A 12,743-nucleotide genomic window follows, 5' to 3' on the forward strand; every position below is an offset into this window, starting at 1 on the left:
TATAGCAGCTGTATGCTATGCTATAGTGGTCCGATATCGGCCGTTGCGACAAACAGCAGCTTCTTCGCAGCGTAAAGAACGTGGGAAAAAATTTCAGATAGATATCTCAAAAACTGAGGGACAAGTTCGCGTATATAGACGGATATGGCTAAATCGACTGCTCGTCATTCTGATCATTTATGTATTCGTTTTATAGGGTCTTCAAGGTTTCTTTCTGGGTGTTACAAACTGCGTGGAAAGCATAATATACCCGGTTCAGGGCATAAAAATGGTAGAATCGTAATGAATTTCATAGCTGATTATACATATCTACACTAAGTGGAAACTTATTAATTTTAGAACAGAAAGCATTTAAGTTAGCTCAGCATTTTTCCGTTGCATTGATGTACATATATATGTGCGTCTCGCTTTGTGTAATAATCGCTTATGAAAGCACTCTCGATAATTTGTGCTTTTCCTGCGTATGCTCTCCAAAGTTTCCCAGCTGCTCACAAATACTCATTGTGAGTGGCAAAGCAGAGTACCTAGCAAAGCCAAGTGCTACAGACCATTAGATACCAAGCATTACATACGCTAGGGCTCATTACGCGCCACTGAAGTGCCTCCTCACTGCTGTTCCTTTGAAATATATTAGTGTATGTGCAATACTGGCTTTTAAGAAAGCAAGCGAAAACAAGTCATCTATTTGTCGACTTGATTTGCTGCGGAAAATAAAAGTTATGATTTGATTTTCTTCTTACCGAAAAGTTGTATTGCACCAGTACTTAGTTCTTTACAATGTGTGTTTATAAAGAGGGTTGTGAAGATGCTTCAGATAGTGTAAATAAGTCAAAATGCGTGTGTTTGCAATTTAGTTTCGATATTTCACTTTGAATTTTGCTGTGCCAATGATTTTTTTTCATAAAAAAAATTGAAGTCGAGTTATTATGGTGAATATGTATTCACAAAAACACAGCAATCAATGCATATAAACCTGAACTTTTGACGTAGGCAAGATATTTGTTTGGCTTGACTTCGTAACAGCCTGGACTGAACGACGAATGATATTTTATTTTACGCATTGCGTACAATATATATCCTACGCACAAATATAGAAAATGTTTTAAACGTTAATTTTTTTAAGTTGTTTTGTTCAAAATATCACTCCTCTGTAATCGCTGCAGCGACGTCTCGCCTGAAGCTTATGATTTTGGCGGTTGTGTAGGCCGGGTGCAGATTGTGCGTAAAGACAATGCTGTTTGTGATTTTGTCGGCTTTAAAAGTTCCCTTGCAACTGCGGTTGCCTGGCTTTTCGCTCGAATAACAAAATAATTGTTTTGAAAGCACATAGGTATCTTGCCTTTGGCCAACAGCAGCAAAAATTATTTCAAAATTGCGAACAACAAATGCCAGGCTAACAACATAGTACCTGCCGCTAGCCACATCTGGCCTAGAAATCTGAGTTCCATGCGAACGGCAGACAATTTGTAAGGTAATAATTACTGTTATTCTCACCTTCGTGCGGCACTTAAACACACTTTATATGGCTGTCGCTTCGGCAGTATGGTTTATTGTGTTTACGTTACTATAGGGCAACTCATTTTTAATTATCTCTTATTCTTTTATTCGTTTTTCCATGAAATTTCTCCAATTATTGTAATGTTATATAGTATGTATTTACATCATGCTGCCTTCTTCCTTCGCCTTTGAACAGCAACAAAGAGAACTTAACGGCATCTTTTGCGGATTAACTTCGCTCATCAGGGCAGCCATCATTCGTCATTCTTCATTGGCCATTCGACGCGCGATGTCAAGTGTTCAATCCTTAATGTTGCAAATGTATGTAAACAGCTAATGGTAGCCTGAAAGAATGTGATTAAACTCAACAAACTCAACGGAAACCATACCAACCCACACCAAGTCACTCGGTGTTGGTGGGTGTTTGCTAAAGCAAATACAATAAAAGCTCGCGGTATTAATCTTCTGACATCTTTGATTAAAATACCTAAGTGGAGTCGTTGATGTGGCCCATTGACGTTGTTTGGATTGTTGCACACGCCAACCCACACTCTTCCATATGAATGAATCTAAACAAATATGTATGTGTATGTCAGCACAAAGGTTTATACTCATAATTGTTTGTTGATCGTTGACTTCTCATGTTTTTATTTATTTCCTTTTTCAATGTGCTTTGCGTAAAGGAAATATATTGTCAGGCAATTTGTTTGTCAAATTGCTGTTTGATTGCATTAAATTATTTGTTTGTTTATGCTACTTTGAGGCTTTTGCTCTTTAATGTCAACCCATGTATGAATGTATATAAAAGAGCCAAATTTTGTAGTAAAGTAAAAAGGTTTGAAATTACAATTTTTAATTATATTAAGTCGGCCGACCATTTATAAAAGGAAATTAATATTGATACAAAATATATCCAAGTTTTTAAATTATATAAACTGGTCGATTACATTTTCATTGTATCAGAAGACATGTTGATTATTTATACAAACAAAAACGTTAACTACGTCTGCACCGAAGCTATAATACATTTCACAAGTGAATTGTCTTATTACATAAAAGCGTAAAAAAACATCTTTATCTTGATTTGAATAGTCATTTTGTATATTATAGCGTCGTATTGGATACCATTTTATGTAGATATATAATATTGTCAAATAAAAAAGTTTTCCATACAAGGACTTGATTTTGTTCAGTGAGTTTGTTTGGCAGGTATATCTTATAGTGGTCCGATATGAGGGAAATCGACTCAGTTTGTTCAGTAGAAATTTTGAGTCCACGTATTTTTTGTCACTCTGAGAACTAAGTTGTTATAATTTTTATTAATGTTGTTGTCGTGTAGCTCCGGAGTAAAATTATTTGCTCAGCCTTGCTTTAAAAGATCTCCGACATTTTCTTCTGGGTGTTACAAACTTAGTGGCAAACTTAATGTACCCTATTCAAGGTATAAAAAGTTAAGACAGTTAAAGATAGATGTATACAGAAAACAAAAGCTCAATCAAATCAGATGTAAAAACATCCTAATCGAAATCAAACTCGATTATTATTGTTATTTTTGTTTCTGACATATATCCAAGTATTTGGTAACACTGCCTAATAGTTCCTAATCCTGGTGACGTATTGTAATATTAGTGAGGGTTTATTGTTCACAGCTACCTAAAATTCTATAAACGTCTTTAAAAATTATTAACAAAACCCGATCTTTTAATATTTGGTTGAGTTCCACAAAGGAAAACTGTAAAAAAACTTCCGTAAATCTTCTGATTAAAGACCTTACGATAGATAACCCAACAATATATAATATTCCTTGATTTCTTCGAAAATAACAATTTTACTTTTTCGCGAGCCACATTTAAACGTATCGCTTAAGGTTTAAAAAAGTTAATTTTTGCACACACAGGTTCTGAGGATGCGTATGTACAGCTTTGCTTTCGCGCCATTAAACGTTAAAATATACAAGTGCTTCATTAATTGGACTTTTAATAGCCCTTTCAAACTTTGAGAACTTTTATTGCCGGACGACCTAAGTTTACACAATTCATGGTGATTTACAAACTAAATATCTGGCCCACGGCTCTTTTGCACGTACAAAAAATATGTATGTAATTTTAAGTTATGTCCAAACATTCAAACATAAAGTATTAGCAGCGATTGACAACTGAGCACAGTTTTCTTATCAAAGTCAATTTTAAATTCATAAAGTATGTGTGTATTGTCAACGGCTGTCTGGCGCAAATTCATTACTTATAAAGGTTGTAAAAAGCTATATGGAACACATAAAATATTTCGGCTCAGACAGGCGAAAAAAGGAAAACCGAAGAGAGCGCGAGAGAATTTATTAAGTGAGCACGCTCAATAGCGTTTAATGTATAGTTTTCCAGAGCTTTGTCTAAAGCTTAAAAAGCTTAACAATTTTACTATGAAAGGGAATATGTAAAAGACACTGATAAGAGCAGCAAGTTTGTGATAAACTGAAACTTGTGTTCATATGTACATCTGTATTTCTGTGTACTTGCAAGTTCCTTGGTAATGGCGAATTAAAAGATTACCTCTAAAAGGGACTTAGAATTTCTTCTATGTATGTATACGAGAGAGCTCGTGCTTGAATTTTCTATTAACTTAAATAGTCATGCAAGCTTAATATAAATACTATATATGTAGATATATAAATGCTATATATGTAGATATATATAGGTATACATATGTATTAGGCGAGACTATTCTAAGTTTACCAGCATTCTATTTTACCTATGTTGCTGATGACATTGGGTTTTTATTCCTTTTGTATTTTATATATTTTTTTGGTCGGATAAACGTTTAGAACATGCAAATGTGTAAAACGTGAATCGTTAATAGTCTGCTATTGTTGAACATTTTCTTCTTTCATAGTTTTATTGTTCGATATTATCAAACGCTATATTGAGAACACTGCAAAGTTTGGTACAATTCAATGTTAGTGAATATATTTTAATGAGTTGAATTTAGCTGAACGAGTTTAACTATAAACATACCGTTTTATAAAATAAAAGAAAGTGAAGTTCTTAAATTAAAAAAATCAAAGATCCTAATAATATACGTTTACTCACTCACTTCCAATTCCCTTAAAATCGAAATTTTTTTTAAAATAAAAAACTAATTATTCTAAAGAAATTATATATATTGTACATAGCATTTTAAGACCAAATATTCAATTTCAACTTATCATTAAAGAAATACCCTTTACAGTTTATCAAAGAAATAGCTTTAACATATTTGAATATACCATATGATCAAATTTAACCCGGACTGACAATAAACCTATGTAGGTTCCTAAGTTACGTTATCAAGCATGTCTTTTGCGATCTCTACTCCACGTCGTTTTTGTGAAAAATTCAAATCTTTTGGTGCGATGTTGTCGTCCTTAACAGAGATGAATGGACTACTCGCATGAGGCAAATTTTCGACGACCTTCACTGAATGCTTTGTGCCACTCCAATACTTATATATTTGTGAAACTGTTTCAACGATTCTGTGGCCGTGATTCCATTTGAAATACAAAATTTCAAGCAAACTCGTTGCATATAGATATCAAATTTTACATGAAAATAAAGAATAGGTTGCACCAATCTAGTAACGATTCTTTATCGGCTCGTTTTACGCGTGCAGTGTAATTGTCCAATTTGTCCAGTCCGAGTCAAATTTGTGAAGATGGTAGTAATAGTCTGAGAGAAGAGATCTATCACAATGTACCCATTTCCACGACAGTAGGGTGTACGCAACTGCATTTATATCCAGCTTTTGCAGCATAATTTTACTTGAAGATTATTTTTCGTCCTTCCAACAACAAAATCAGCAATATCTATAATATATGTGTAATAATCTTTTTCTCACAAAGTTGGCATAATTTGAAATATTATCCTTTGAAGTGATGAATCAAAAAATTAACAATTAAAATAATTTCTTTAATTTGCACCATTCATGTGAAACATAAGCAGACACGCTTAAACTTTCTAAACAAGCAAAGTTTTAAAATGTAACGAAATTATCGCCGGCATGTGTTACACTTTCTTTTGCTATTCTTTTAAAACAAAAAGTGGTAAACTAAAATTTTAATTAATTCAGAGAGCAGGTGAAAAAATGGAAATCGGCGATTTATGTAGAGTTAAGGAGACACACCAGCAACGCAACAAAAAAGATTCCAAAAGCTGCGGCTTATGATATTAATAAAGAAAAGTTTAAGTTTAAAAGCTTTATGAGATGGATCGGATGTCTGAGGATACATTATTTCTTTTGGCATCTCAATTTCATACATATAAGTATGTCGTTCTGTGCAAGAAACAAGCTTTAATGCAATAATACATCTTTATCTAAATATTAAGAATTGCACAGTGATATAAGAAGACACATTATCAAAATCTCAAGTGCGTTAGAATCGACCAGTTAATTTTTTTGCCGTTTTCAACCAATTTAGTGATGAAAAAGCCAAAAGCAATTCAATTACAGCCAAAACGAAGGCGTGCTCGTGAAAATTCATTTTAAGGGTGAAAAACTTAAACAATAAAAAGTTTTTGTTTATTCTCGCCTAATGAATGCAGAGGCAGCGCCCTTACCGCCACTAAGAACTGCGGTGCATATTGTAAATGCTGTACAAATATATATGCTTATATAATATTAGTATACATACATATATATAATATAATATATAATATATGTTAGTGCATTAGTGAAAAATTAAGGGAATTTCGAGCTGTCGCTGCCTGTGCAAGTGAAACGGAAGTAATTTCGAAAGCAAAACCGGAAAAATGGGAAAACAGCAAACAAAGTGAATATAAAAGAATAATAAGTGAAGCGCCGAAAAATGCACAATACAAACGATGAAAGCAAAAATAAAACAATAGAATTCTGCAGGGACAACCGTTTCATGATAGCAACCTTTTTTTTTCAATTCTTTTTCCACATTTAGCATACTTTCCGGCGTCTATAAAGGGCAGACGGTCAGTTTAGTACCTTTCACAAACAATTTGGGCATAAAAGTTTGAGTGGAAAATACTCTTAAATCCATAAATAAAATAATACTTCTATAATTAATGGTTTTTATAGGTTAAGTTGAAAACCGAAAATGATACCAACCCACGGTTTAAATTTTGTTTTAAAAACTAACTATATGAATGTCCTTGTTAAAGATATTTTAAAAAGCGGATTACATAAGGAAAAAATTTGCCACATCAATCAAATTTTTGATGGTTAAAAACTTTAATGTAATTAAAACAATATAAAATTTTTGCTACACACACAAATAAACTAGGCGAGGAACACAAATCACGCCGAAATTTACGCTTAAAATTTTACAAATCTGCAAGAAGATTCGAAGCGATTCATCGATGAAAACTATTTACTCCTTAAAAAGTAATGAGTTCTTTATGGCCAATACTTTAGTTAAAAAGGTCTGAATTCTTTAAGCATTACAAATATATAATTAATATATTATATTATATACCCAACATTATATTTTTCATTATAGCAGGATAAAATTCTTAGGCATACATGTTTTATTTTAGTATATATTACACATATACTCGTATGTGCGAGTGCATAATGGCGCACATTTCAAGAATAAGTACCCCTCGGTTTTATTATATATTCAGTATTACACGAATATGTTAAATTTACATGCACCGTTTCAATATGTTTGAAGGTTTAATGACTAACATAATTTCCACATTGCGTACTACCCCTCTACCAAATTTCCTCTCAGATCTCAAGATGTGCCCCCAAATTAGCACGCGTTTGCAGTAAGTCGCTCATAGTAACAGGTATCTGACTTTATGATAAAATGTTGTTTATACTTTTCCCAAACTTCATATTCGCTTACTTATTTAACGCGTTCAGTAAATTCTTGTATGTATGTATGTATGTGTGAAGACATGTCGTCAAGGTGCTTATGACATTCCTTGTTATTGTGACAAGCGACTGGTACTCTGCACTCGAGCAATGTAGCGCCGTCACTGTCAAATTGTTGTTGACAAGCGTCATTGTCATCTGAGTTGCTACAAACTGTCTTTAATAAAGGAAACCGTGACAGACGCGCTGAGAACTTGGTGCCATCTTCATATGATGAGTGCTGTTAAATGAAATCTTGACTCGCTGTCAATCTTATACGCTGAATTAATATGGCTTAAGATTTTCACAATAATTTCATCTGCACTTAGAAATATATTACACATACATATACATATATGTATACATACAAGAATGTATGTAAGCACTTATTGCCTAAAGAAAATACGCTCGTTTAAGAGAAAACAGTTAAAGGCAGAACATACCATAGTTTTATGTTATCTTGTTTTTGTCCAATTTCGTGTACGACTTTACAACAACAACAAATGAACTGCGTAGCAATTTCAATTTGCAAATAACTATTGGCAAAATTAGATTGTCCCGCATCACAGGCTTATCTAAAGAGCCGTTTGCGTTCACATGAATATTTACGGCACAATTCGCAGATCGCTGTAGCCGTAGGCAGTAGTTTAAATTGGGTTGTAGCTTTGCGTTAGACTGTTTTGGCACAGTCTCATTTCGTATGTGTGTTACACTCATTTGAAATTGCACAATGTATACAGTAGAGAGTAAAGCAACCCAGTAGAATGCGTGGAACACTAAAAAGTCTCTTTAGAATTTATCGAGATTTCAATAGCAGTAAACTCTACAATTATTCTCATTATTACTATCTTGCCTATGGCCCCTTTGGGTTGGTAAAAAACAATAATTTTAAACAAATCAAATTAAATATTTCCTGATGGGTGTCACACAAGTCAATTTGCCACAAGTGTTGAACCCTTTTTGATGAATCCCAGAATGTTGAGAATGCAAATATTTTATCTGATAACAGCTAGAAGGCCACCCATTCCATAGATATTTATACCCTGAACAGGGTATATTAAGTTTGTCAAGAATTTGTAACACCTAGAAGGAAACGTCGGAGACCCTATAAAATATAAGGTTGTCATATATCTCCCTTCCGCTTTTTTGTTCTTCATTAAATGCTTTATAAAAAGTGTTATAGTGATCGGATTTATTTAAAATATGCGCCGTTTTGTTCGATGATCTGTTTCCATTTAGACGGCAACTTCATAATACCTTCCTCGTAGAAGCCCCCCTCCTTATTTGCGAAGAATTCGGACAGCCACTTTTCACAAGCCTCTTTTGAGTGCAACTTCACACCACCAAGGGCATTCGCCATGGACAGGAACAGGTGGTAATCACTTGGCGCTACGTCCGGGCTATATGGTGGATGCGATAAAACCTCCCATCCGAGCTCCCGTAGCTTCTGACGAGTCATCAACGAAGTGTGTGGTCTGGCGTTGTCCTGGTGGAACACTACACCCTTCCTGTTGGCCAATTCTGGACGCTTCTGGTCGATCGCCTGCTTCAAGCGGTCCAGTTGTTCGCAGTAGATGGTAGAATTAAGCGTCTGGCCATATGGGAGCAGCTCATAGTGGATGATTCCCTTCCAATCCCACCAAACACACAGCAAAACCTTCCTGGCCGTCAATCCCGGCTTGGCCACTGTTTGGGACGATTCACCGGCCTTCGACCACGACCGTTTTCGCTTGATATTGTCGTATGTGATCCATTTTTCGTCGCCAGTCACCATCCGCTTCAAGAATGGGACGAGTTCGTTCCGTTTCAGCAGCATATCGCAGGCGTTGATTCGGTCCAGAAGGTTTTTTTGCGTCAAATTATGCGGCACCCAAACATCAAACTTTTTTTTGTATCCAGCCTTCTGCAGATGGTTCAAAATAGTTTGGTGACTAACTCCCATCTCCTGGGCGATGTCACGAGATGCCATAAGCTGGTCTAACTCGATGTATTCCATGATTTGATCGGTATTTGCCGTCACAGGTCTTCCGCCGGCTGGCTTATCCATGGTGTCGTTTTCACCGGCTCTGAATCGTCGAAACCATTCCTCCGCGGTTCGAAGTAATAGAGTACCATCCCCCAAAACACCATTAATCTCACGGAATGTTTCTCTAGCGGATTTGCCTTTAACGAAGGAAAACTTTAAAATAGCGCGAATTTCGGCGTTAGTGAACTCCATGTTTACACGTCTATAACTGTTGAACGCAATATCCAAACTAATCATGCATAGCGTTGTTTTGTAGGTTATGTCACGGCCTTTCAAATTATGTATAGTGTTGCCAGATACGAGCTCTGTAGCGCTTTGTACATAGCCGCGAAATTCAAAAGACAAAAAAGCGGAAGGGAGATATTTGACAACCTTATATATACATAAATGATGAGCATGATCAGCTGAGTTGATTTAGCTCTGTCCATCTGTCCGTCCGCCTATGTACACGAACGAGTTCCTCAGTTTTTAAGCTACCAATCTGAAATATAGCATATAGCTGCCATACAAAGTGGACAAGCGGAATCTAGTGCTTGTATGCGAAACTTTTTTATTTAACGAGGTATCTTCACGAAATATATGAAAATACATACTGAGCGATCGGAATAAAGTTCTTGTAAGGAGCCTTTGTATTTGTGAAGGTTATTGTAGCTTTGGGACAACTGAAGTTAACGTTTTTCTTATTTTAATTAAAAATATAATAAAAGATTTACTGCTATTATCAGACATTTTCAATGGAATTTATATGAGTTGATATACCACAGGTATTTAAATTCATTTGTATACTTGTTGTAAGAATACAAACCATGGCAAATGCACGCTTGTATATAGATTACCATCATTAAGCGTATGTGTTTATTTATAATTATATTCTTTTAAATCGTTACTCTATTAAATACATAATAATAATAAATAAACTAACCTGCATAAAATAACGGCAGCATGTTGAAGATGATGACGAGTGAGAAAAGAGCACGTGACAAAGCTTGCAGGTCGGCCACTGCAAGCACAAGCTTCGAACGCACAGTGCAACGCAGCGTAGATAGAATTGTGCCGCAACCGCCACCGAAGTCAGCATCAGCTGCAGCTTTTTCCAAATAGAGTTCGTTCGCAACATCCGCCTTGTAGTAGCATTTGCTATTTTTGTTGGTTTTGTATTGAAATATACTTCGGTGTTCATTTGTGGTTTTTGCTGCTGTTTTGGATTTTGTTGCAGTGGTTGTTGTTGCTTGTGGTTGTTGGTGTAGCTGAGGTGCAGCATTGTAAGCGAGCGAGCAGCAGTTTTCGATAAGCAGCTGTGAAAGTTCTTGGTTGGAGCCGTTTGATAGACCGCTGAGTTGTAGTTGTTGTTGCTGTTCGATAGCATTTCTGGAAGATTGGCGTGTACATGACGAAACGATATGCAGGTTGCAGCAGCAATCGTATTCCCCAGCTGCATGGCAGCCCGTGGCAACGTTGTGTGTTTCACTTTGTTTCGTTTCGCTTGATTGGCAGCATTTGGTTTTCTTGTTTTTGTTGTTATGTTTCTCCTTTGTTTGTGTACTGTGCTTGTAAGCAATGGCTTGTGACCGCTGTCGAGCGCAATTCCCTGCAGATGTTTTGCGTAAACTTGCAATAGCACCAACAACAATGCCAGTGGCACCCCTCCACAGTTGTTGTTGTTGCTTGTTGGCGTTAGACGCGGCTGCACTTGACATATTTGCAATACCTTTGACTCTTGTCCATTCACACGGCAATGCTTCGCCTCTGTTTTCCGAATGCCAACGGTTTCGCTGTTGCTGCTGTTCCTGTTGTTGTTGTTGTTGAGGTCTCTGAGGGCGTTTTGCTTGCAAGTCAACACTTTCACTTTTGCTTCTGCCTCGCCTGCCACTGTACACGCAACGAAACGTATGAACATCATCTGCAGCTTCGTGTGACTTCTGATTCGGCGACAGCGTCGGGTGTGTTGGGTTTGAGCTTGGTCGCTTCGTGGCAGCTGTTGGTTTCCATGGCGTTGGCGTTTCAAAACAATTATATCCCCCTTTGTTAACTCCTTTTGCAATACTCGCATGCAATGCCCGTAGCTTGGTCCTGTGCAGTTTACGATCGACCGTCGGCTCTTGAAGTGACGTCGTGACCGCGTTGCTGTGACCCCGAATATTCTCGACTGTTGCAATGGCCGGCAGACAATACGACAACAATGCCGTCGATATTGCTTTAGATACCTTTGTTGTTGTTGTATTTTTACTAACTGCTGCTGCTGACGACTTCTCTGCAAATTGTTTCCGCTCGTTAGTGATGAGACATGTCTCTGGTGTGCCGGAAGTTTTTCGCTCGTAACAATGTTGCTCAATTGTTGTTGCTGTTTTTTCGAATGCCGCTGTTTTAGTTCTAGTGTTACTGTAGTATTGTAATATATGTGCTGAGGCCATGTTGTGCCCTATTCACCGACGACATCGATGACATCAAACCGGAAAAAGATAGAGAAAACAGAACTTCATTAAAGGGTATATAAATAACGATATCATAAAATTTAATTTTAAATGGATTGGAAAGTAATATATATCATAAAGGTTAATACGAGTTTAAGCTAAATGCAAAATAGCAAATCGATTTGATACAATTATATTTTTTTTTCCTTTAGAGGCAAATCTTTATTAAAGCGATAGCGTTCAAATTTAATAAAACTCGTCTTGAAACTAGCCATCGTATGAAACTTAGAATAATGTTCTTACTTTTTACTACATTTGAAAGAGGAAATAGGAAAACATTTGCTTTACAATTTCCTATTTTAGCTGCAATTCTTCTGTAACTTCCCATTTCGACCTTTTTACAAGCACATCACAAAAGGTTTTATTTACCCTTTAACACCTCTGAATCGTTGACATTACACGGTCGGTTAAATTTTTCTTTGAGCCAATAAATGAATGAACTCAATATATTGCTTTAAGTTTAAAAATCTATTTTCAATGTGTGAGTTCAACATTTTTTATTTGAGATTTTAATCTATTTTCACATCGTTATTCTTTTTTTTGTCCTTCTCATTTTAGTTTCCCTTTCCTTCCGCACTTGTCGTTACAAGCTTTTCGCTATGAGAATGTATTGTGCATAAATAAAACCCATAGAAGTGTAAGCATATATGTTTTGCAAATATATTAAACTCTATGTCTCTTTGGAGAGTGGAATTTTTCAGATGACCTTTTCGTTGAGTAGTATGAGTAACATTTAAAAAAAAAATATTAGACTTAATATATATTAAAGAGCTTCTAAAGTGGTATGTTATATAAACTACGACGAACTGGCGACTCATAAAGACGTATATTATATGTATTGTATATTTTATGTTACTCCAGTTCTGATCTAAAAAAAATTATTCTTACGAGCA

General features: G+C 35.8%; 2 protein-coding genes across 14 annotated transcripts in view; one reads left to right on the plus strand and one right to left on the minus strand.

Annotated features, from left to right (window-relative positions):
• The window catches only part of LOC106614604 (CUB and sushi domain-containing protein 3), a 100,309-nt gene that overhangs the window by 61,390 nt on the left and 26,176 nt on the right, over positions 1 to 12,743 (minus strand). For all 13 annotated transcript variants that reach the window (XR_004977854.2, XR_004977858.2, XR_011394865.1 and 10 more), the window contains exon 4: positions 10,302 to 11,798. Coding sequence is in view for 5 of the 13 variants with exons in the window: in XM_036369445.2 (XP_036225338.2) it covers positions 10,302 to 11,790 (1,489 nt within the window). In the remaining 8 variants the exon portion in view is untranslated. The remainder of the gene's footprint in view (positions 1 to 10,301; positions 11,799 to 12,743) is intronic.
• LOC106614605 (ATPase H(+)-transporting accessory protein 2) overlaps positions 1 to 12,743 on the plus strand; it is a 74,207-nt gene that overhangs the window by 46,150 nt on the left and 15,314 nt on the right. The gene's annotated exons all lie outside the window — the stretch shown is intronic.

Source organism: Bactrocera oleae, chromosome 2 (assembly GCF_042242935.1).
Source record: "Bactrocera oleae isolate idBacOlea1 chromosome 2, idBacOlea1, whole genome shotgun sequence".
Classification (NCBI taxonomy): domain Eukaryota; kingdom Metazoa; phylum Arthropoda; class Insecta; order Diptera; family Tephritidae; genus Bactrocera; species Bactrocera oleae.